At 49.6% G+C, this 22,190-nt stretch overlaps 2 protein-coding genes across 2 annotated transcripts in view; one reads left to right on the forward strand and one right to left on the reverse strand.

Annotated features, from left to right (window-relative positions):
• Window positions 1-16,436, reverse strand: part of IL4R (interleukin 4 receptor) — a 24,842-nt gene extending 8,406 nt beyond the window's left edge. The window contains exons 1-3 of the mRNA XM_081840566.1: window positions 16,268-16,436; window positions 14,186-14,298; window positions 10,635-10,779 (exon numbers count right to left, since the gene is read on the reverse strand). Coding sequence (XP_081696692.1) covers window positions 10,635-10,779; window positions 14,186-14,273 — 233 coding nt within the window. The 5' untranslated portion in view covers window positions 14,274-14,298; window positions 16,268-16,436. The remainder of the gene's footprint in view (window positions 1-10,634; window positions 10,780-14,185; window positions 14,299-16,267) is intronic.
• On the forward strand, window positions 15,862-21,742 carry NSMCE1 (NSE1 homolog, SMC5-SMC6 complex component). Its single transcript, XM_081840575.1, has 8 exons — window positions 15,862-16,238; window positions 16,905-17,048; window positions 18,834-18,955; window positions 19,386-19,463; window positions 19,936-20,082; window positions 20,201-20,317; window positions 20,570-20,690; window positions 21,437-21,742. The coding sequence occupies exons 2-8, from the start codon at window positions 16,919-16,921 to the stop codon at window positions 21,526-21,528; spliced, it is 807 nt and encodes a 268-aa protein (XP_081696701.1). The 5' UTR covers window positions 15,862-16,238; window positions 16,905-16,918; the 3' UTR covers window positions 21,529-21,742.
• The last annotated feature ends 448 nt before the right edge of the window (window positions 21,743-22,190 follow it).

Below are 22,190 nucleotides of genomic sequence, written 5' to 3' on the forward strand. Positions count from 1 at the left end.
CAACAAAACACTAAAATACAATAACCTATTAAACATTAAAAGCTTCCCTAAACAGGGCTGCCTTCAGATGTCTTCTAAAAGTTTGGTAGTTGTTTTTCTCTTTGACATCTGGTGGGAAGGCGTTCCACAGGGCGGGTGCCACTACCGAGAAGGCCCTCTGCCTGGTTCCCTGTAACTTGGGCTTCTCGCAGTGAGGGAACCGCCGGAAGACCCTCGGCGCTGGACCTCAGCTGACTGCTGCTTCTTTTTCCTCCTCCAAGTGCTTTGGGTTGCTCACCTCACCATTTATAATGCTCTCCTAAGAACATGAAAGTAGCCCTGCTGCTGGAGTTGTTAGATACTGAAGGTAAAAACTTATCTAAAATGTACAAGCTTTTGCTGGACTGGCATACGAAAGATGAAGAAGTTAAATCGGTGATGATAGACTGGGCAAGAGATTTAGGACATAACATAATGTTTGAGGACTGGGAAAGATTGTGGAAGAAAGGGGTGAAGTTCACCGCATGTACTTTGTTAAAGGAAAATATTATGAAAATGATGTAGAGATGGTATTTGACACTTGTAAAATTAGCAAAGATGTATCATAATTGTGATAATACATGTTGGAAATGTAAAGAAAAGGAAGGAACATTCTTTCATATGTGGTGGACCTGCTCCAAGGTGAAAGACTTCTGGGAAAAGATTTATAATGAATTGAAAAAAATGTTGAAATATACATTTATAAAGAAACCAGAGGCCTTTCTTCTTGGAATAACAGGTTCGGAATTGCCCAAGAAAGATGTTAATCTATTTTTGTATGCCACAACTGCGGCTCGTATTTTGTTAGCTAAAAAGTGGAAAACTCAAGAATTACCAACAGTAGAAGAATGGCAGATGAAGATGATGGATTGTATGGAGCTAGCCGATCTAACCGGAAGAGTCCGCGACTAGAAGGAGGAGGAACATCATGAAGAATGGAAGAAATTTAATGATTAGTTAGTTAAATTTGTTAAGCTAAAATAACTGGAAATAGCGTCCAGATACTTAAAGGGCTTAGGATTGTATGTATGTTAACTGATAAAATAATATGTTTAATACAAGAAGGAGAAGATTTAAAGATGTTAATGTTTAATTTAAAGGGTATTAAAATTGGGATTTGGAAAACCGTTATAAGGATATGCAATGAAATTCAACTAAGGGGAAACGAGGAAGTCGTTTTACAAAGTAAATAACTGTTATTTTCAATAAGGTTATGATTTATGTCTGTTATGTTTTGTTTGTTTTATGTTTTTGTTTGTCATTGATATTGTAAAAACTAATAAATTTTTTGCAAAAAAGAAAGAAAGTAGCCCTGCCGCTGGATCAGGCCAAAGGGGCCCATCTAGTCCAGCATCCTGCTCTCTCAGTGAATGACCAGATGCCCCAGTGGGAAGCCTGCAAGTGGGATTCAAGCGCAAGAGACTCCCCACCTCCTGTGATTTCCTGCAACTGAGTTTTGGAAGTGTTTCTGTGTCTGTTCTGAATCTTCCAACATTAAGCATCACTAGGTGTCCTTGACTTTTAGCATTATGAGAGACAAAAGAAAACTTCCCTATCCACTTTCACTATACCACGCATAATTTTATAAAATTTTCTATCCTGTCACCTCTTTCTCGCCTCCTTATCGGCTGCTGCTTCCCTGTCTAAAATTTCTAGCAGGGTTGTTCTACTTTTCCGCCACCCAAGCCACTCCTCTGCTTCTCACAGTGCAATCCTGGGCATGTCTACACAGAAACAATTCCCACTGTAGCAACTTGAAGACTGAAAGGTCTATCATTCCAAAGCTTAGGGCCTTAGGCCAACAAGAAACTATTTCTTCTTCTTCCTGCAACAGACTAAGTGACTCCCCCTGCTGGAACTTGCTGCAAAATGCTCAGGCAGGATTGCAGCTTGCAAGATGGCATCTTTGTCACGGTCGGCTTCCTTGCACCGCTTCTCCTGTTGCTGGCATTCCTACAGCAACATGGCCCCATTGACCTCCCTGCAACATGGCCCCATTGACCTCTCTGCTCCAGGCTGAGCCAGGACATCTCCAGCTCAGCTTGCGCAACCCTCCGGATGTTTATTTTCCTATCAAACACGCACAAGGCAGCTTCGCCTCTAGTTTTGGTTCCTCAAAAGCAGCAGAGGGAGCAAACTTCCCTTTTCATCTTCAGCAGAAAAGCCATGAAGAAATGAAACAGACTAGATGCTCCCCAGGAGGTGAGGGGAGATGGGTGGCATCCGTCCCCCATCCCGTGAAATCTCAGGGCAGACCAAGTTGACTCTCTCAACATGGAAGCAGCCACGAGGAAGGACCACTCTGCCTCCTGTCCTCATAGTGGCCAACCAGGTGCCCCAAAAGGAAGATGCTCACAAACAGGAGCATCCCCCCACTGCTGTTTCCAGTAAGTGGCATTATTCAGAGGCATTTACTGCCTCTGATACTGGAGGGAAAACCATCATCATGGCTAGTAGCTATTGGGAGACCTCTCCTCCACCTCTACTGTGGATTTGTCTCATCCTGTCTAAGTCGCCCAAGTGAGAAGCCATCACTGCCTCTTGTGGAAGTGAGTCCCATAATGTTTTAAATGTGTGGGGAAGACCTTATTTTTGTCTTCCAACATCCTTGGACGTCCCCAATGAGTTCGCCTGTTAAGGAGGGAGGGGGAGAAAAACATCTGCCCAATATACCGTAAAAATTAAACTGTTGCGCTACTAAAGAGAAGTAGGAAGGCTCTCCTGAGGTGGGAGACAGATGGAAAATCCACAGACTCAAGAACAATAGAATCACAGAATTGTAGGGTTGCTAGTGAGCCCACCTGCCTGCAGTGCAGGAATCACAGCTAACAACTGGGCTCCATGGCCTGGCTAGCAGACTGCTCCACCTCTACCTGCACCCCACTGGGAAAGCCTTCGCTCAGGGACAGAGCACCTGCTATGCATGCAGAAGGTCAAGGTTCAATCCCAAATGGCAGCATTTCCAGGGAAGGCTGGAGAAACCTTGCCTGAAACCTTGGAAAGCAAGTGCTTATAATCCGTGTACATCATGGGTAGGCAAATTAAGGCCTTCTAAATCCGGCCCGCGGACGGTCTGGGAATCAGCGTGTTTTTACATGAGTAGAATGTGCCCTTTTATTTAAAATGCATCTCTGGGTTATTTGTGGGCCATAGGAATTCGTTCTCCCCTCCTCAAAATATAGTCCGGCCCCCCACAAGGTCTGAGGGACAGTAGACAGGCCCCCTGCTGAAAAAGTTTGCTGACCTCTGGTGTAGAAAATATGGGCCGACCACCGAGCCCCCCCCCCCCCCCCGCTGATGATGGCAGAAGGAACCTAGCCTGTTTATGGAGACAGGAGGATAAATGGGGTGGGTGTGGTGGGTGCCTGGCTTATTGTAGAGATTCAAAAGCTGCAACGAGTCTTAAGGGTATGGTAGTAAAACCCAGGGCAACCCCAGACCCAGCAAAACTTCTTAAACACAATACCAGGAATTAGAGCCAGAAATGCTCCTGGCACAGGAGTCAAATCCTAGGGGCCGATGGATCTCTCCTTCCCCCCAGTTGATGGGCATTGCCTTTCAAATGGTGAGTGCACAGCATCATGTGATCGATTATGGGACGGGGCTTAAACCCCCTCCCCCCCATAATATTGTATTCAACTTGGCACGCCTGCTTCGTGGAAACCTGACCCAAGCAAGCAACCCGCCCAAGCCTTGAAAAGCTTCCAGGAGGCTGAACCTCGGCAGGAGGGTCCCCGCCGCCCCTCGGGGAGTCTCTGGGTGCGCAACTGCTATGGCCGGGGGAGCCTCGCTCTCCGCTGGGCTGGCCGCGCCCGGACTCTCCCTATTGCTGCCGAGGGAAGCGGCTTTCCTCCGCGGAGACTTACTGTGCCAAAGCGAGCAGGCGAGGAAGACGTAGGGGAGGAGGAGGCCGGGCTTCCCCCGGGGACCCCCGAAACCCGTCCCGCCGTCGGCCATCCGGAGAGTCGGGAACGAAGGGCGCCGGGCCCTGCCTGGAAGAGGCAACAACGTCGAGCGGCCCGCTTCCCCCCTTCTGCCAGTGCCAGCCCGGCCGCCAGGCGCGGAGCCAGGCGAAGCGGAGCTCAGGAGACGCCCGCCCGCCCCCGCTTGGCTTGACCTGGCTGCCCGTAGTGCCGGAGCGCCTCCCGCTGCTGCCTGCTTGGGTGACGGGCTGCTCCACTCGGTGGGTGGGGAGGAAGGGCGGGCCTCCCTCCGCGCGTCCCGGGGCGGCTCTCTAAGCAAATTCGGCCAGCGCCCGCCTCGTCCCGCCTCCCCCGGGGTTCCGGCCAGCGCTCGTGCGCAAAGCGAAAGGGAATCCCGGAGGGGAGAGGGCCCGGGGACGGGGGGGGGGCGGAGACCCGACGGCGACCGGGAGCCCTTCGCGACTCGCCGACTCCAGCCCCCTTGGGCCACGCGCCCTCCGCTGCTACGGCTGCTGTCCGGGAAGCGCTGGGTTACGCCCCGGCCCTCCTCCTGGGGCGCGGATTTGCATGCCGAACTCGGCCCCTTCCCGCCTTTGACGGGAATTCCCAGCCAGCCTGGAAGCCCTCCCTGGCAAGGCTCGCACCAAACTCGGCTACAACAGACTGCGATCGGTGTCTCCTGAGCATGTGCAGAGTGCTCGCGGCGCGGCACGACCACGCCAGCCCCGTGGTGTGTGCGCGCAGCCAAGTCAGTCCGGGCTCTGGAGTCGTGGCGTTACAACCCTTTTGGCCTGTTTCAGCTGCAGCTGAACTCATCTACTCTTATTACATTTCCTATAAGAGCAGGTGAAAGTTGACCAGGTAGATCATTGGAGGAGGGGGGAGAAGCAGGAGTCTATGGGGCCCAGGAGGGGTGCTAAGAAGGAAGAGGTGGGGTTTTTGGAAGTAGAAAGGTAGGAAATGGCTTAACTGGTGCTTGCATCAAGGTTTCCACATGCACCTCCTCTTCCCACTGAACAGTACTGTCACTGGGATGCAGTTACTCATTGACAAGTTAGCCAGTGTGCTGGAGTGGATCTTCCTTATTTAGACCTTTTCTGTATTGCCTAATTATAGATAGGCAGCCTCCCCAAGGCTTTCAGGTAGGGTGTGTCTCTCAGCCCTACCTAGAGATGCTGGGGACAAAAATGGAATGGCAGAAAAAATTATTTGAGTACGCTGAGATGGCAAGTCTAATGGGGAAAGTTAGGAATCATGGCCACCAAAAATTTAACACAGAATGGGACAAATACAGACAATGTCTTAAAGATCGTTGTAAACATCTGAAATCTGAAATGACTCCTGCAAGGTGACATAACTTATGGATATATTAGATAAATATAAATTAGATGTTATTCAATAAGCAGCTAATATAGAATTGTAGAGGACCCACGTTCAGGTGGAGGGAAATCTTGTTACTTTACTATATCTTTGATGGAGAGTGATAATTGGGATGTATACTGAAAAATCAATAAAGATTAAATGCAATTTTTTTTAATTAAAAAAATGCTGGGGACTGAACCTGGAACCTTCTGCATACATACAAAGCAGACACCACTGAGCTGCAATGACCCTTCCCTGACTACAGTGGTACCTCAGGTTACAGACGCTTCAGGTTACAGACTCCGCTAACCCAGAAATAGCATCTCGGGTTAAGAGCACCCTTCAGGATGAGAACAGAAATCGTGTGGCAGTGGCGTGGCGGCAGCGGGAGGCCCCATTAGCTAAAGTGGTGCTTCAGGTTAAGAACAGTTTCAGCTTAAGAACTGACCTCCAGAACGAATTAAGTTCTTAACCAGAGGTACCACTGTGTATATAACAATAACTATGTGAACATATCTCTAAAGCAGTATGCTGAAAGCGACAGGTATTACAGAACCACACAATAAAACCATCAGGACTAGTTTCTGATAAATAAATGCTGCTATCAATTCCTTCACCTTCGGATACATCTCCCCACTCAACCCCTCCCACCAGCCTGGGCTCAAACAAACACAGATCACTCCAAAAATCTCAGAAGAAAGGGGGCTTCCTGGAACCTGCTGACACTGCCCTAGTCTTGCTTTTACGAATAGACCCCATGCAGACTGTACTGTGTCCTGTTCAGCACTCAGCTTACTTGCACTGCACACACCCAGGTCCAGGAGGCAGCAGGTTTCGTTTGGTGAGTTTCCCGGGGGGTCCAAAGGGTGGTGCATAAAACTGAGTATAGGGGTGTCCTTTCCCTGACCTCTGCATCCCTCTCATCCAAGGACCTTGGGCCACTTGCCATTTCTCAAGCTAGCAGACTTCACAGGGTTTCTGGGAAGGTAAAAGAGGATTCTCGCATGCACAGCACCCCCAGCTCCTCAGAATGACCTTGCTCCCCTTCACCCCACACCCCTCGTTCTGGCCTGAGTTGCAGTTCATTTCAGTGTTATTGCAGGTCAGCATGTATCTGTGAGAAATAGTGGTTTGGTATCTGTCCATCTTCAGGCGTGTTCTTGAGGGACTACGTGGCACAGAAACACACATGCACAACAAAGCCTGTGTCATAGCTGTCAATTTTCAGATTTGAAAATAAGGGATCAGCAGCCTCAAAAATAAGGGATCAGCAGCCTCACCTGTCCCGGGGACAGTATACGGGATATCTAACAATCCGGGATAGCAGCAGGAAGCGGCACTGGAATAAGGGAATTTCCCGCAAAAAAAAGGAAGGTTGACAGCAATGGCCTGTGTTAGTGTACTCTTTAATATAGTTCAGTCCAGGTATGAGGCGGGAGCCTTGCAAAGCTTGTGCTGCCTGCCAAGTCAGTTCCTGGAAGGGGTAGAGGCATAGGGGGCCCAATGAGTTACCGTATTCCTTCCAAATCAACTTTAAGGGTGCCAAGCACAACTCCCTTGGACCTCTGTGTGTGAAATTTGGCAGGCTTCATCCCCTGAAAAGGGGATGCTAAGCTCACAGATTCCACCCATTTCTGCCTGAAAGGAGAAAAGGGTTAATAATTTGGTGCTCCCCTAGTATTGGTTTCTGTTATCAGCAGCCCAATTTACAATAGCCCGATACTGGAAACAGTCTATAGAACTCCCCACTGAGATCTGGTTAAATAGTATTTGGAGTGTGGCTCTGTTGGAAGGCCTTACTTGCCACAAATGTGTAATTAAAGGCACTTCAAGGATAGACACTTTTGGTGATGTTGACTTCCTTTCTTTTCCTTTATAAATGAGACGGAAGATACTTTTATTCCACTTTCAACACAGGAATCTCTGTGGAGAGGCTACTTGAATTGATAATACATAACACTGCATGTGCACTATGTACTACGTATGGAATTTAATAAGAATGGACCACTAGACAAGTTAATGTAGTTGTGTGTTCTTGTCTTTATTTAAATGAGAAACAATAAAAATCATTGGGGTGACTTCAGAAAGAGGTATTGTCTACAGCAGAGAATTGCACTGAATTAAGTGAGAGGCCTGCATATTAATTTGATGTCTAGCTGACTGGAAATGCAAGACCCCAGCAATGTGAGAGAAATGCTGTCGCTCACTCAAAGGGGCCGGATGATGCACAAACGTTCCTGTGGGTGGGGTCGGAATATTTCACAAATCCAGAAGGTTTACAAAATCTAGAAATAAAGAGCCCACAATGTGGAGCCCAGAACACACAGGGATGCCAACACATTGCTAATAATAAACAGGTGCCCTACCCGATCCACCCATCTGTTTTCCAAATTATCGGGATGCTCCAATCACTCCAGGTGTTCCCGTGGAAATAATTTTTCTGACGCACTTTAGCAAAATGGTAAGTTGCTGGCATGAGACTCCCTATGGCGATTTTAAGTTGCCTGTCCGTCGTCATGCGTCTACGTGCCTTTGGAGGGGGGAAAAAACCGAGAAGCAAACAGGTTTACATTATGTGGTCCTTTCCACGCCACAGGAAAACACTGGGAGGGGGTTCTTCTGGTGAGTGGAATTCTTCTCTTTCTCAACTTTCTATGGAAGGAGATAATTTTGGGATATGGTAGAAAATTGCTTTTGGACTCTTATGTAGCAATGGACAAGGGAATGAAAGCTTTGTAGATGAAGTCAAAGGGCTTGAGACCAAATGACAGAAGGCTCCAGGGCAGAAGAATCTCCTTCCCTTCCTCCTGAGCCTGGCCATTTCTCACCTGAGGGGTGGGGGGACCAGCGGCGTAGTGTGGGTTGTCAGCACCCGGGGCAAGGCAAGTAATTTGCGCCCCTAACCCCTAACCTGCCGCCGCTGCCAGCTTCTTCTTGCTGCTGCCTGGGCTGGTCGGGTGTGGTTCTCTCCCACGCTCAGCGCTGTGCTGGGCGGCCGCTGCACTGTCCCTCCCCCAGATAGTCCCTCCCTCGCTCTCTCTCCGCTCCGCACTGCAACGCACGCCTGGCACCTTCCCCCTCCACAGTGGGCGGCGACCCGGCAGCTTGGATCGGATTCGCACAGCCAGCACTGCAGTGAGAGAGAGTGAATGAGCCACGTAGGGGCAGAGAGCTGCGAGTGCGAGCGCGCCCCCCCAAATGTTGCGCCCAGTGCGGCTGGCCCCCCCTGCACCCCCCACGCTATGCCACTGGGGGGGACAGCCACAGCCAGGGACCCAGGGCTGGGCTCATTCCTCCATCCAGACAAGGAAGAAAAGAAGCAATTCAGCCTAGCCAAAGAACTAGGAGTGTGTGGAACAGTAATGGGGCGGTGAAAGAGGCCTGGAAGGCTGCATCTGCCACCCCTCCTCTAGGTTCTGTGATCCAAAGGAAAGCAATGGCTTGGGGCTGGTGGCCCTGATCTCAAGCCAGTCTACTCTGAGAAGTCATAAAAGCCAACCCACTGTTCTTGTGTGTGCCCCACTTGTGAGGGGCATAAAATGATCTGCCAAATATATTGTTATAGATTTAGGATAAACCCTAGAAATTAATAAATGCTACTCCTGTAGTGATGGCTGAAAACCACATATACTCCCCTTTTCTCAAATGCAGCTCTGCACACTGGTCTGCATAGGCAACTAGGGCAATCTGCCTGTCTATTTTGCCACAAAGAGCAGCTGAACATATGTATTGTTGTGTGCATGTGGTGGTGGTGGTGGGGGCAATGACTTTCACTAGAACAAATGGATTTTGTGAATGGTCCTTGATAGATATCAGAGAGAACAATGAAGGCACTTTCTCATGCAGAGCTGCCCAAAGAAAGTGTCATGCAAGGGCAGGGAAGATGCCATGTCAACCAGCATGAGGCAGAGCAGGGGGGTGGGGAGAGGGGTATTCTGAAACATCAACCTCTGCTCAGGACACAGAAGGTCTCCCCCCCCCCCCGTGTATGTGGTTGTTTTAGTATTTTTAATTTTTGTTTTAATGGCATTGTTTTAACATGGATGAGCTTACCACCCTGGGTTCCCTTTGGGAGGAAGGGTGGGATATAAATGTAATTAACTGATTAACAATAATAAATTTGCAGCACTATTCCAGGTGATTGTACAGAGAGGAGCATGCTGGGAAGGTGTGCCTACCTTGTTCTCCAGGATGCCTTCTTGCGCAAAGGCAACTTCATAGTCTGTTTCCGAATTTTTATGGAGAATGTTCTCTTCATTATAGCCATCTTCCCAGGTGAGGATGTATCCGCCATCCCCCATCTCAATTCTCAGTCTGACAGGCTGTCGGGGTTTCACTGCATTCAGGAAGAAGACAACAAAGAGAAGGATGTGGGGAGGCAAAAGGGGCCCCTGCTCGCCTCTCAGGGAAGACAACACGGGCCTCTGCTTTGTAAGGAAGGGCTGGTCAAAGCGGCAGACTTTTCACCCTGGAGGACAGACCTCAACCTCTCCAAGTTCTCTCCAGAACTGGAGTATCCCCCTCCAGGCACCTGAAAAGGGGGCTCTCCATTGCAAAGGTTTCTGCCACAATAAACCTGCCACTGTTTAAGGTGGTGACTTTGCATAACGTACTAAGACGGATGCAGGAGCGGCTAAGGAAGGTCTCTCAGCATTGATTGGTGCTAATCGTGAAGACAAATGATCTGGGCCCACCACACTTGTATTCTGCTACTCTTGTCTTGTTCTTCAGATCAGCCTCTAAGGATGCGCAAGAAGGATCTTGCAGACCAAAGGATCCCTTACCAATTTTACGAAGGTCCTTAATTGTCGTCTTCCAGATCTCTTTCCCATTGGCCTCCAGCGAGAAATGATACTTGAAATTATCCAGTTCTCTAGTCTGAATGGTGCAAGTACACTTGGGGGTCACACCCGGGTCTCTCTTGTTCTTAGGAGAACACTCCCACAATTTCCTGGAACAATGGCAAGACTTAAAAGATGTTTTCAAAGTAGACAACACTCGGATTATTTCTGCCACAGCCTCGATTTGGGAAAGCTCAGCCCAAGTGAGAGAGGGGCTTTGCAATGCCTCCAGCTGCACCAGGCTGTGGATTCCCCAGGAAAAGTTGCAAGCGTGCAAGACGACATAAATCTGTGCACCTTGGAAGTTCTCCAACCACAAGTGGTCCAGTGAAAAGTATAATGAGAAACCCTTTGGATCCTGCGTTTCTTATTCTGAGTTTGGAAAACTCACAGTGGTAAGCTGTGAGGAAGGTACCACCAGCCCCAAAAACACCCAACAAAGGAAAGAGGGGATCGGGTGGCAGTTCTCACATTTCATAGCATGACCTACTTTTGGCCACTGAATCGTTTAGTCGTTGTAACATGCAGGAGGAATTTCTTGCGGCAGTCGGTAGAGGCGTCCACTTCCCAGGAACAACCCACTTCAGAGTCATAGTCTGTGAAGCACCTTGGCTGGATGTCCTCTGAGGATACAGCTAGAAAGAAACAGAAGAGTTTGCTTGAGTGCCAGACTGACACCAGCTGTTGTGCGTCATCTCCAGATTTTCAGAGGAAAACAGTGTAGGAATGTTTTACTCAATGCAACTTACATATTCAGAGGAGGCCTACCCAGAAAGGGCCTGTGCAAAGCCACACTTTGGCCTTCCAAGACTCCACTGCAGAAAGGGATAGAATCTCTGCTCTACTCCTGTTTTTTCAGGCAGAGCCGTAATTACAGGGGGGCTAGCCAGGTTTTTTTGCCCTGAGTGAAGCCTCCAAATGGGTGCCATTGAGGCTCTTAAGCTCTGTGTGTGTGTTCCAAGCTGTGTCTTTGACAAGGGTGAAATAAAGCCTAGATCTGAGTCTGGCCGAGGGGGACCTTGTGTGTGTGTGTGTGTGTGTTTTGTGTGTGTGCATATATGTGTGTGTGTGTGTGTGTATAGTTTTAAAAAAATACTCCTGGTGTAGAGAATGCATTTTGTCTGAGTCTGGAAAGCTAACTCTGCCTCTGCCTTAGAAAGCCTTAAATTTCTATGTTGACTGCTGCTTGTTTTTCCTCCTCCGGGTACATTGGGTTGCTCCCCTCAATGTTTATAAAGCTCTCCTAAGAACATGAAACTAGCCCTGCCACTTGATCAGGCCAAAGGGGCTCATCTAGTCTAGCACCCTGTTCTCTCAGATGCCCCAGTGGGAAGCTTGCAAGCAGTATTCAGACACAAGAGACTCTCTACCTCCTGTGGTTTCCTGCAAATGGGATTTGGAAGGGTTTCCATGTTTTGATTAGAGGCAGAGTATGGTCATCATGGTGGTAGCCACCGACAGTCCTGCCCTCTTTGAAAATGGATTAAAGCCATCAAATTTGTTGGCCATCATTGCCTCCTGTGGGACCAAGTTCCACATTTTAACTCTGTGCTGGATGAAGTTCTTCCTTTTATCTGTTCTAAATCTTCCAACATTAAGCATCACTAGATGTCCTTGACTTTTAGCATTATGAGAGAAAGAAGGAAACTTTTCTCTATCCAGTTTCACTCCCCCTGCTTTGCGAAATGCGCAGGCAGGACACAGCTTATCTTAGCTAGTGGTGCCCCTCGGTTCATTTCCTTGACTGCTTCCTTGAGCCACTTCCTATGCAACACAGCTGTGCTCCAGATTGTGCCACGACATCTCCAGCTCAGCTTACTCAGCCCTCCGGAAATGAAACAGCCACAGGACTAGCACCCCCCCCCCCGGAGGTAAGGGGCAGTGTCTGTCTTCCAAAGGTGAGAGGCCCTTCCCAACTGCCCAGCCGCTCTCCTATACTGACTCTGGGATATTGATCTCTCTCCTGCATCCCCTGAAATCTCAGGCTGGACCAAGTGGACTCCTTCAAGATGGAACTGAACAAAGCTCTGGTAACAAGGAACCATTTTAGGGGGCTTTCCATTTGGAGTTGTCGCACGTTGAAATGTTAGGAGCTCGCTGCCCTGGGAATTTTATTGAAGCAGGGGAAAGAAGCACAGCACGGAATAAATAAAACCCTTTCCCCTTCATGATCACCTAAGTGTGGATCTCCAAATTCTCCCCCTCAATTCCCTGAGCCCTCCCCCCCTTGCTCTTGCTCCCTAGCATAGGAGCCAACTCTAAGGGGCAGAGGGGGCTTTGGTCTCACTAATAAAATATTTGAGAGGGCTGCCCTCCCCCAAGTTGATGGGTATTGCCATTCAAATGGTGTGGGTGCACCGGATCATGTGATCAATTATGTGGGATTTGGGCTCCCCCCCCCGCCATATTTTATTCAAGTTGGCAACCCTGCTCCCTACCATGGGAGTGGCCAGGCTTTATGTTGGGGGGGGGCAGAACCTGGGTTACTTTTTATTGATTTACTTTATTTAGGGGGGCAGCTGCCCCCCTTTTGCTATACCCATGCTACCCACTGGACTTTCTCCAAGAGGGCAATTCACTTAGCCCAGGAAACAGGCAGCATATATGCCACCCTTTCCCCCACACTCTCAGAAATCTCTCTCTCTCGCTCCCCATCCCCTGAAATCTCAGGGCAGACCAAGTCGACTCCCTCAACATGGAAGCAGCCACGAGGAAGGACCACTCTGGCTCCTGTCCCCATACTGGCCAACCAGATGCCCCAAAGGGTAGAAGCTCACAAACAGGACCTGGGCACAGCAAGAGCAATTGCCCCCACTGCCATTTCCAGTAAGTGGCATTACTCAGAGGCATTTACTGCCTCTGACACAGGAGGGAAAACAGTCATTGTGGCTAGTAGCCACTGACAGCCCACTCCTCCTCCTCTTTCTGCATGAATTTGTCTCATCCTGTCTAAGTTGTCCAAGTTAGATGCCATCACTTGTGGAAGAGAGTCCCATAATGTTTTAAATGTGTGGGGAAGACCTTGCTTTTGTCACCCAACATCTAGCTTCCTTGGACGCCCCCAATGAGTTCGTCTGTTAAGGAGGGAGGGGAAAGAACAACATCTGCCCAATATACCATTGGAGCAATGGATCCAAACTACAAGAAAGAAGATTCCACCTAAATGTTAGGAAGAACTTCCTGACAGTAAGAGCTGTTCGACAGTGGAATTTGCTGCCAAGGAGTGTGGTGGAGTCTCCTTCTTTGGAGGTCTTTAAGCAGAGGCTTGACAACCATATGTCAGGAGTGCTCTGATGGTGTTTCCTGCTTGGCAGGGGGTTGGACTCGATGGCCCTTGTGGTCTCTTCCAACTCTATGATTCTATGATTCTACCGGAAAAAGTATACTGTTGCACCACTAAAGAGAAGTAGGAAGGATCTCCTGATGCAAACAGGGGGGAGACAGACGGAGCACCCATGAACTCAAGAAAATTCATAGAATCACATAACTGTAGGGTTAGTGACGTCACCTAGCCCCTTTGCAGTGCAGGAATCACAGCTAAAGTGCTGCCAGTCCGTGTAGATAATATGGATAATGCAACTTAAGACCCCAAGTCATTGCCCCCCTCACACCCAATAACTATGGCTGGACGTATGCTGATGGTGGTGAGAGGAATGCAGCCGGCTTATGGAGAGGGGAAGAAATGGGGCCGGATGGTGGGTTCCTGGCTTATTGCAGAGTTTCAAAAGCCACTTTTTAGGGCAACGAGTCTCCAAAGGTGGCTTCCACCATGCAGTCATAAAACCCAGAGCAACCCAGACCCAGCAAAAAGTCTTAACTCACTCCCACACCACCCCCAACAATACCAGAAAAGCAGGCCTCCTGGAAACCTGACCCAAGCAGCCTCAGCCCATTTCAACCCATCCAAGCCTTGGAAATCTTCCAGGCAGCTGAAACCTGGCAGGAAGGTCTCCGCCACCCCTCCTGGCCTCGCTCTCTGCCCGGCTGGCTGCCCAGCTGCCCTCCTGCAGAGGGAAGCAGCTTTCCTCCACGGAGACTTACTGTGCCAAAGCGAGCAGGCGAGGAAGACGGAGAGGAGGAGGAGGCAAGGCCTCTGGGGCCCCCCAAGGCCCGTCCTGCCGTTGGCCATCCGGAGAGCTGGTGATGGAATGTGCCTGGGAAGAGACAACAACGTTAATGCCTTTTGAAATCCTGTTGGCCGCCTCCAGATGCGTGCCTGTGGAGGTAGACTGCCACAGGCAATGGGGGCTCTGCAGGTTTAGCTGAACCCTAGAGCGATCTTCACTACGGAACGCCACCCGCTTACCTGTGTGAAGGGATTAGGGAGCCCCCCTTTTATTCAAGGCCCAACTGAGAGCAAGGCCCAGCCCCTTTGCAACAGTCATAGCCAGCATCCAACAGGCAGAAGCCACGAGACACTGGCCAGTCGCCCAGCTGTGGCCAACCACTTGTCCTGCCCTTCAGGCCTTCAGCTTCTATGAGTAGCTGGGAGGAGACTGGGCCAAAGGGGCTCAGATGCTAGGGCCCCAAAACACTCACCACTACTGACCCCCTTTCTATGTGGCTTTCCGGGTCTCTTTGCTTTGCTGTACTTGCCGCTAATGCTGCCTGGTCGCTTCTACAGGGAGGCTCAGCCCAGGGATTTTGCTGCCTGGGGCACAGCAGCAGCAACTCAGTGTATAGCACCTCTGAATGTGGACAGAGCTGGTTTTAAACTTAGGAACCTTTTATTTCAGATTAGTAGGCAGAGCAGCTCCCAATAGAATATAACAGCCAAGGAGCGGGTTTCTAGAGCTTATTGAGAGATGGAGGAGTGAGAGATGGTGTTTTTCTGATCAAATCCCCCTCATGCACAAGTCACCCTCTTTCTCTCCCAGCCAACTCAGGCGAGAAAGCCGATGGTCCTCTGCTAAGTTGCTACTACAATTTAGAGACCCCCCTTTGTTTTGACTGCATTTTTCTCAAACAAGCAATTCAATGCTTCAGGAGCCTAGATAGCAAAAGTTGAACCACATTGCAGTGCTCTCTCTCACACACCAATACGAGTGGATGGAACCTCCATTTTCTCAGCCACAATGTCACATAATAATAATAATAATAATAATAATAATAATAATAATAATAATAATTTTTTATGGTTGCCCCAGGCACTCTGAGTGGCTTCTAAGAATTATAAAAGCATAACAAAACATCCAACATTAAAACCTTCCCTATACGGGTCTGCCTTCTAAAATTCCCATAGTTCTTTATTTCCTTGACACCTGATGGTGTTCCACAGGGTGGGTGGCACTACCAAGAAGGCCCTCTGCCTTGTTCCTTATAATCCAGGAGTGCCATCTTAGCCCCACAACCATGGGTGCCATGCAACGTGCATGGCCCTGGTGCTGCTATTTGTGGGTGCCTGGCCCCTTCATGGGGAATTTTGCCGGTGCTGAGGCACCCAGAGCCCCGGGGGAGTCGGCCCCTATGTTTTATCTTCACTTCTCACAGTGTGGGAACTGCCAGAAGGCCCTCAGAGCTGAATACTGGGGGTGGAGACGCTCCTTCGGGTAAACCGTTTAGGGCTTTAAAGGTCAGCATCAACACTTTGAATTGTGCTCGGAAACGTACCGGGCACAATACGTGTATTATGGCTGGGCAGCATTTGCATCAGGTGGTTTTTTTAATACGTGAGGGAAAATAAATCCTGGGTGTCTGAGCCCACCCCACGCCCTTATGGGGTGGGCAGCACTATCTCCCCCCCCCCCCCAAAAAAAACACCTAAATGAACCAGGACGCTCCTTCTACAAACAATGAGCGTGCCCCTCTCTACTTTGTTATCTTGAGGCCCTGCAATTCTCCCTGCTCCAAACGTCAATCCGGCTGTGACTTCGCTCATTGGCTAAGAGCTCCGAGAGGGCGTGGCCATTATCATCGGAAGCTCTTTTCTCCCGCGGATTCTTTTCTCTCCTGTTCTTCGATTCTCGTTCTCTGCGAGGTGGGCAGCAGCCGAGGAACAGACGCACTCGCCTACCCGCTTCCCCCTTCATTTCTCCCCGAGTGGTTTCACTCTGCCCACGCTCAGAGGCTTCTTTCCGGGTCATCCTCAGCCAAGGTAGGCAGCGTCTCACGCGCAGGATTCACGTGTGTTCGCGCTCGTCGGGAAGGCAAAGTGGCTTGCGGAGGGCGGGTGCTGGGAAAGGCGGCGCTCCCTGCCTCCCTGACAGGGGCCGACACACCGGAAACTGGGCAGCTGCAGTGGGAGCAACAACCCCAGGTGTGGCGGAGCAGAATGCCAAGACAATCTTACTCGGCTACGAGTGATCGCCAAAAACATGAAGAAGTTGCGAGGCTGGAAGCGGCTCCCCCCCCCCCCGACGTTTGCAGAGGAGCCCCCTCTAAGCCGTCAGCAAAGGAGACACAAAGTACATTTTAAAAAAAGGTTAAAAGCAACCCCGTGAACGTAGCAATTGTTTTGTTCAAGGAAGCCGTACTTTCAAAGGGAAGGGGTGTGATGGGGTTTGGGTTTGTGATTTATTTATGGCATATTTTGTATTTTTATCTTGCATTTTATGCTGTGAACCAACCTGGGATTTACAGAGTATGGGCAGTATACAAATTTGAGAATTTTTATTTTTTTTAAAAAGCCATTCTGCACAGTGAGCTTGTTGGGGAGCCTGCTGGATGAGACCGAAAGGATCCCCAGGAGGAGGGAGAGGAAGAGGGGGACAGGAATGCTGTTCACGACCCTGTTATCTAGCTGTTTTTCTCCATCCTGCAGTCCTGAACTTGGCCATGGCCATGGTCCTGGGCACCAACCTGAATGATGCTCACCGCCAGTTCCTGCAGGCCTTCCTAACTCTCGGCTTTGTGGAGAGGCCTGAAGCTGCGAAGCTACACCAGTTATACTGCCAGCTGCACAAGGGTGAGTGGGGGAGCGAGACCACTTGCAGAGATTAATAGAGGGCTGGGTAGCAGGCTAGTCCTCAGGAGGGGACAAGGAGGCAGGAAGGGCTATGTGTGTGTAAGTAAAAGCTGTGCTAAGTAATCTTGAGACTCAGCCCCTCTCCCCATGTTTGATCCTTTTCTGCTCTTTAACAAGCTGAGCAGGGTGGTAGTGGCATTATGGCACCCCCCTCCACCATCATCATGCTCTCCTGTGCGTTCTTAAGCTGTCCCATCTTTCCGTTCCATCTTCTGCTGAGTTCAGTGCAAAAAGTCAGCTGTGTATGTGATGCTCGGGTGTAGAGCACAGGGTGTGGGTGTGTGTAATTTCATAGAATCATAGAGTTGGAAGAGACCACAAGGGCCATCGAGTCCAACCCCCCGCCAAGCAGGAAACACCATCAGAGCACTCCTGACATATGGTTGTCAAGCCTCTGCTTAAAGACCTCCAAAGAAGGAGACTCCACCACACTCCTTGGCAGCAAATTCCACTGTCGAACAGCTCTTACTGTCAGGAAGTTCTTCCTAATGTTTAGGTGGAATCTTCTTTCTTGTAGTTTGGAACCATTGCTCCGTGTCCGCTTCTCTGGAGCAGCAGAAAACAACCTTTCTCCCTCCTCTATGTGACATCCTTTTATATATTTGAACATGGCTATCATATCACCCCTTAACCTCCTCTTCTCCAGGCTAAACATGCCCAGCTCCCTTAGCCGTTCCTCATAAGGCATCGTTTCCAGGCCTTTGACCATTTTGGTTGCCCTCCTCTGGACACGTTCCAGTTTGTCAGTGTCCTTCTTGAACTGTGGTGCCCAGAACTGGACACAGTACTCCAGGTGAGGTCTGACCAGAGCAGAATACAGTGGCACTATTACTTCCCTTGATCTAGATGCTATACTCATATTGATGCAGCCCAGAATTGCATTGGCTTTTTTAGCTGCCGCGTCACACTGTTGGCTCATGTCAAGTTTGTGGTCAACCAAGACTCCTAGATCCTAGATTTGTCAGTGAAAGGATCCACAACCTTTCTTTCTTTCTTTCCAGGGCTCCAGGGACTTTCACCTGGATCAGTGCCAGCATCAGAACTGAGGCAGGAGAGGGAGACAGAAGGGGACCCCTCCCTCCCTCCCTCTGTGTGTGTAATGAAGAGCCTCTCAGGGTCTGGCAGTGCCCCCTTTCCACCCTCTGTCTCCAAGAGTTAGCAGTCACGGGTGTTCGGATGTGGGGGCTTTTTGTTTCTTTAAAAGCAAGCAGAACTGTAGGCCAGCTGGACCCTAGAGAGATGATAGTTTTAGCTGAGATTTTTTTTTCTAAAAGTGATTTTGAATTACAATTTTTTTTGGGGGGGGGAACGACTAATAAATATGCATGCAGGTCCTGTTTCCCAACACTTGCTATGCAAAAATTCACTTATCCAAACATGAGGGGTTAGTATCCAAACCTCACTATACACACCTCAGATTCATATATCCAAACAGCCAAAGTCTGCCTGCTTCCTTGTTTCCTTACTTGTTTGTGCTTTGCTGGTTAGCGACAGCCATTTTCAGCCAGAAACGAGGGAGAGTGGGGGAGAGGGAACGGAAAAACCAGTTTTTCCTTTGCTGGTCGGCTGCAGCCATCTCAGGAAGAGATGGGGGTGGGGAGAGAGATTGGATAAATCATGGATTGGAAATGTTCTTGTAGGAATCCATGGAAATTGTGAACTTGTTATGTGACTGCTCTCCTTTTCCTTATATTCTCACCTCTCTTTATCTTCCCTCCTCCACAGTCCATTATGCACCTGATAAGCTGGATGACTTCATCAACACTTTGAATGGTCAGCTGCAGCCTTTGTCTTTGGAGATCAGGAAAGGAGTATCGGAAGAAAATGGGAGAACATATTATGCTTTGGTAAGGCAGGGTTGGCTGTCACCTGGTGTCTTTTCCTTGTAATTTGAAATTGGGAAGGGTGGGATCTGGGGAGAGTCACATGCTGCTGCTGGATCACAATGTCCCCCTGACAAGGAATCCAAGAGGCCATCCTTCCCCTCATTCTACACCCTTGCTGGATGGTGGCAGGACTGCTCCAGAGGCTGGAGGCTCTGCCACAGGAACTGAGATGAGCCAATAGCTGCAGGAATAAAAAAGGAGCCCAGCAAGGGGATTCCCGGTGCAGTGGGGTGAGGCTTGGTGCTTGCCTCCTTCGAAGAAGCTTTGCCCATGGGAGGGGCCAACCACGTCTGGGCTGTGGCTGCCAGGGAGACAGCGTCAAAGAATCCTCTTGGCTAGGAGCTCAGAGGCTGCCCGGTGTCTCCTTTATCACACTTGCTTTCTCCCCCAGGTGAATCTGGCTGAAACTGAGATCACCCTAATGGCAAGCGACTACTCTGAAAATGAGCTGGAATTGTTCAAGAAGACTGTAAGCATGGAAACCTTGAGTGCGCAAGCGTGGCTGAATCTGTAGCAGATTGCTGCCTGCCTACCTGCTGGCCAGCCTCCTAAGTGGCCCAGATTCAGTGGCCCCCAGTAGCCATGGGGGGGGGGGACGACTCACTTTCTGGACTTGGCTTCTGCTCCCCATCCTGTCCATGATTTGGGAATCTCACAGGTCTTGGGAGGGTGAAATGCAGCCCTCTGCATCCAATGTGCTTAATGCAGTGTTTTTTTCTGGGGGTACACAATATCAGCACCTTCCCCCATGTTAAAAGTGTGGTACTTACTGTAACAACTTCATGGTGAGTACCGGCACCTTTTTGCCTAAAAAAAAGAGAGAAGCACTGGCTTAATGAAATACAAAGTCAGGAGTCCACTATCCTCCTGCTAGGTGGCCAGAAGGACGTGGCCCCTGCGATGTCCTTTGGTCACTTAGGAAAGGGGTTTTCCATCTGCAGATGGATCTGATTGTGCTGTCTAGCAACGGCTTTGCCTCCTCCACGGAGATCCTGAACCTAGCTGACCAGCTGAAGCCAAAGAAGATGAAGAAGGTGGAGGCTGAGCTAGTACTGCAGCGCCTGGTACAGGATAAGTGGCTCTTCGAGGTACGGGAATGTGGGTGGGGAGCTGGAGTGGGCAGGTCCACTTTGGCCCCCTTGCCTTCCTTTGATGTGGGGGCGGTTGAGCCACAAGGGGCGTAACTGGGCCTCTGCTCTCTCGCAGAAAGAGGGAGAGTACACTTTGCACCTGCGCTGCGTCCTGGAGCTGGAGCAGTACATCCTCCGCCACTACCAGGACTCTGCACGGAAGTGCCATGTCTGCCACAGCCTCTCCATCCAGGTCAGGAGGCCCACATCAGCTGGTGGTGTATGTGGGATGGGCAAGGCTTGGGGATGGGGGAGCAGTGGCCAGAAGTTCCCCTGTGCAGTGCCACCTCCCCTGCAGCTTAAAACCAGCCTTGTGGAGAGGCTGATCAGGAGAAAGCGTTAACCACCCTTGGCCTCCAGGAGCCTTGCTTTTCTGCTCAGCCCTGAGGCTTATCATCTTACAAAGGCTGTCTGCCTCCCTTTCACAGCAGCTTTTCCCTTTCAGAGCCAAGTCTGCGAGGACTGTGGAATCGCCATGCACTTGCCTTGCCTTGCCAAATATTTCCAAGCCCAAAGGGAACCTCGTTGCCCTAAGTGCAAGCAGTTCTGGCCGCACCAGATTCCAGGTAACACCCCTGAAGAGTGCCTCCCCGGAGAAACATGACCAGTTTCGTGCCAGGGGTGGGGATGGGGAGACAGGAGCCTGCTCTCCTTCTGCTCCACTACCTGCCTTTCAGGACATTCTGGGATTAACCAAGGACTTCTTTGCTTTAGTGAACTGGCAGATTTCCTGGAAGCGATACAGCTTCTTGCATATGAGATAAAGAGAGGCTCATTTGTGTACAATGGTCCCTCGGGTTACATATGCTTCAGGTTACAGACTCCGCTAACCCAGAAATAGTGCTTCAGGTTAAGAACTTTGCTTCAGGATGAGAACAGAAATCGTGCTCCGGCAGCGCGGCAGCAGCAGGAGGCCCCATTAGCTAAAGTGGTGCCTCAGGTTAAGAACAGACCTCCAGAACGAATTAAGTACTTAACGCGAGGTACCGGGTTAAGTACTTAATGTATTCTTCCAGATTTCTAGCAGATCCCCTCTCAAAGTTCACAGAAAGTCCACCCTCCCGGAAGCAGCTAGAAGCTAGCAAAGAGCCAGATTTCATCTCATTTGATGGATTCTATTTCTTGCCTTTGACGGAAAATGATCTCTGGTGGGTTGGGCTTTATTTTGGCCAACAGGGAAAGTTCTGCCTGTCAGAAACTGGTACATAAATGGGTTGAGGGTGAAAGTGTAGGTGGGAAAGGTCCCAAAGGCCACGGTAAGGTAATCAAACTCTTATTCAGCCTATTCTGTATTTTTCCATCTCCACCACAGAGATCAACCTACCAGGACCTTCTGGGCTCTCAAGCACTCCACAGGAGACCCGGAGGAGTGCAGCCTCCCCAATGGCTCAGAGGCGGCAGTAAGAGTTCTCCAGGCCCTTGTTGGAGAAGTACAGACAAGCAGCTGTTACTGGGGCCCAGCACAGCTGCTCTATATTTGCATAATTTAAGTGTCTGAAATACATATCTTGTGATATATTTTTTTCCCTCAGGATCCAACCTGTCTCACAATTCTCTTTCCTTTTTTACTATTTATGTAAAGATTTTTGTAAAATAAAAAATACAGGGTTTTTATTTATTTTCAAGCTACCAAAGCACATGTAACAACATACAATACCTTTCCTGGCAAATGCATAACCGTATATTTGGCAAAGCTTTTAAAGGTCTTATGAGGGTGACTGGGCCTCAACTCTGCTCCTTCCCAAAGCTGTATCTTTCTGTTTTTGAAAGATTAACGTAACCCTCTCGGAACATCATAACTTGTGAGCATCTCAAGAAGCTGAATGTTGCAGGATTCAGGACAGACTGCTTCATGCAACACATAGTTAAAACTCTCTCCTGCAGGAGCCAGTGAGGGCCAGCAACCTAGATGGCTCTAAAACAAGAGGGTCACCAATGGCTACTAGCCAGGACGGCTAGGCTCTCTCCCTCCACAGTTTGTGGCAGCAGTGCTTCTAAAAATCAGTAGCTGGCAGGCACAGGAGGGGAGATTTGCTCTTGTCCTTGGGTCCTGCTTGTGGGTTTCC

This window comes from Podarcis erhardii (assembly GCF_964252035.2).
Source record: "Podarcis erhardii genome assembly, chromosome: 14".
Taxonomy (NCBI): domain Eukaryota; kingdom Metazoa; phylum Chordata; class Lepidosauria; order Squamata; family Lacertidae; genus Podarcis; species Podarcis erhardii.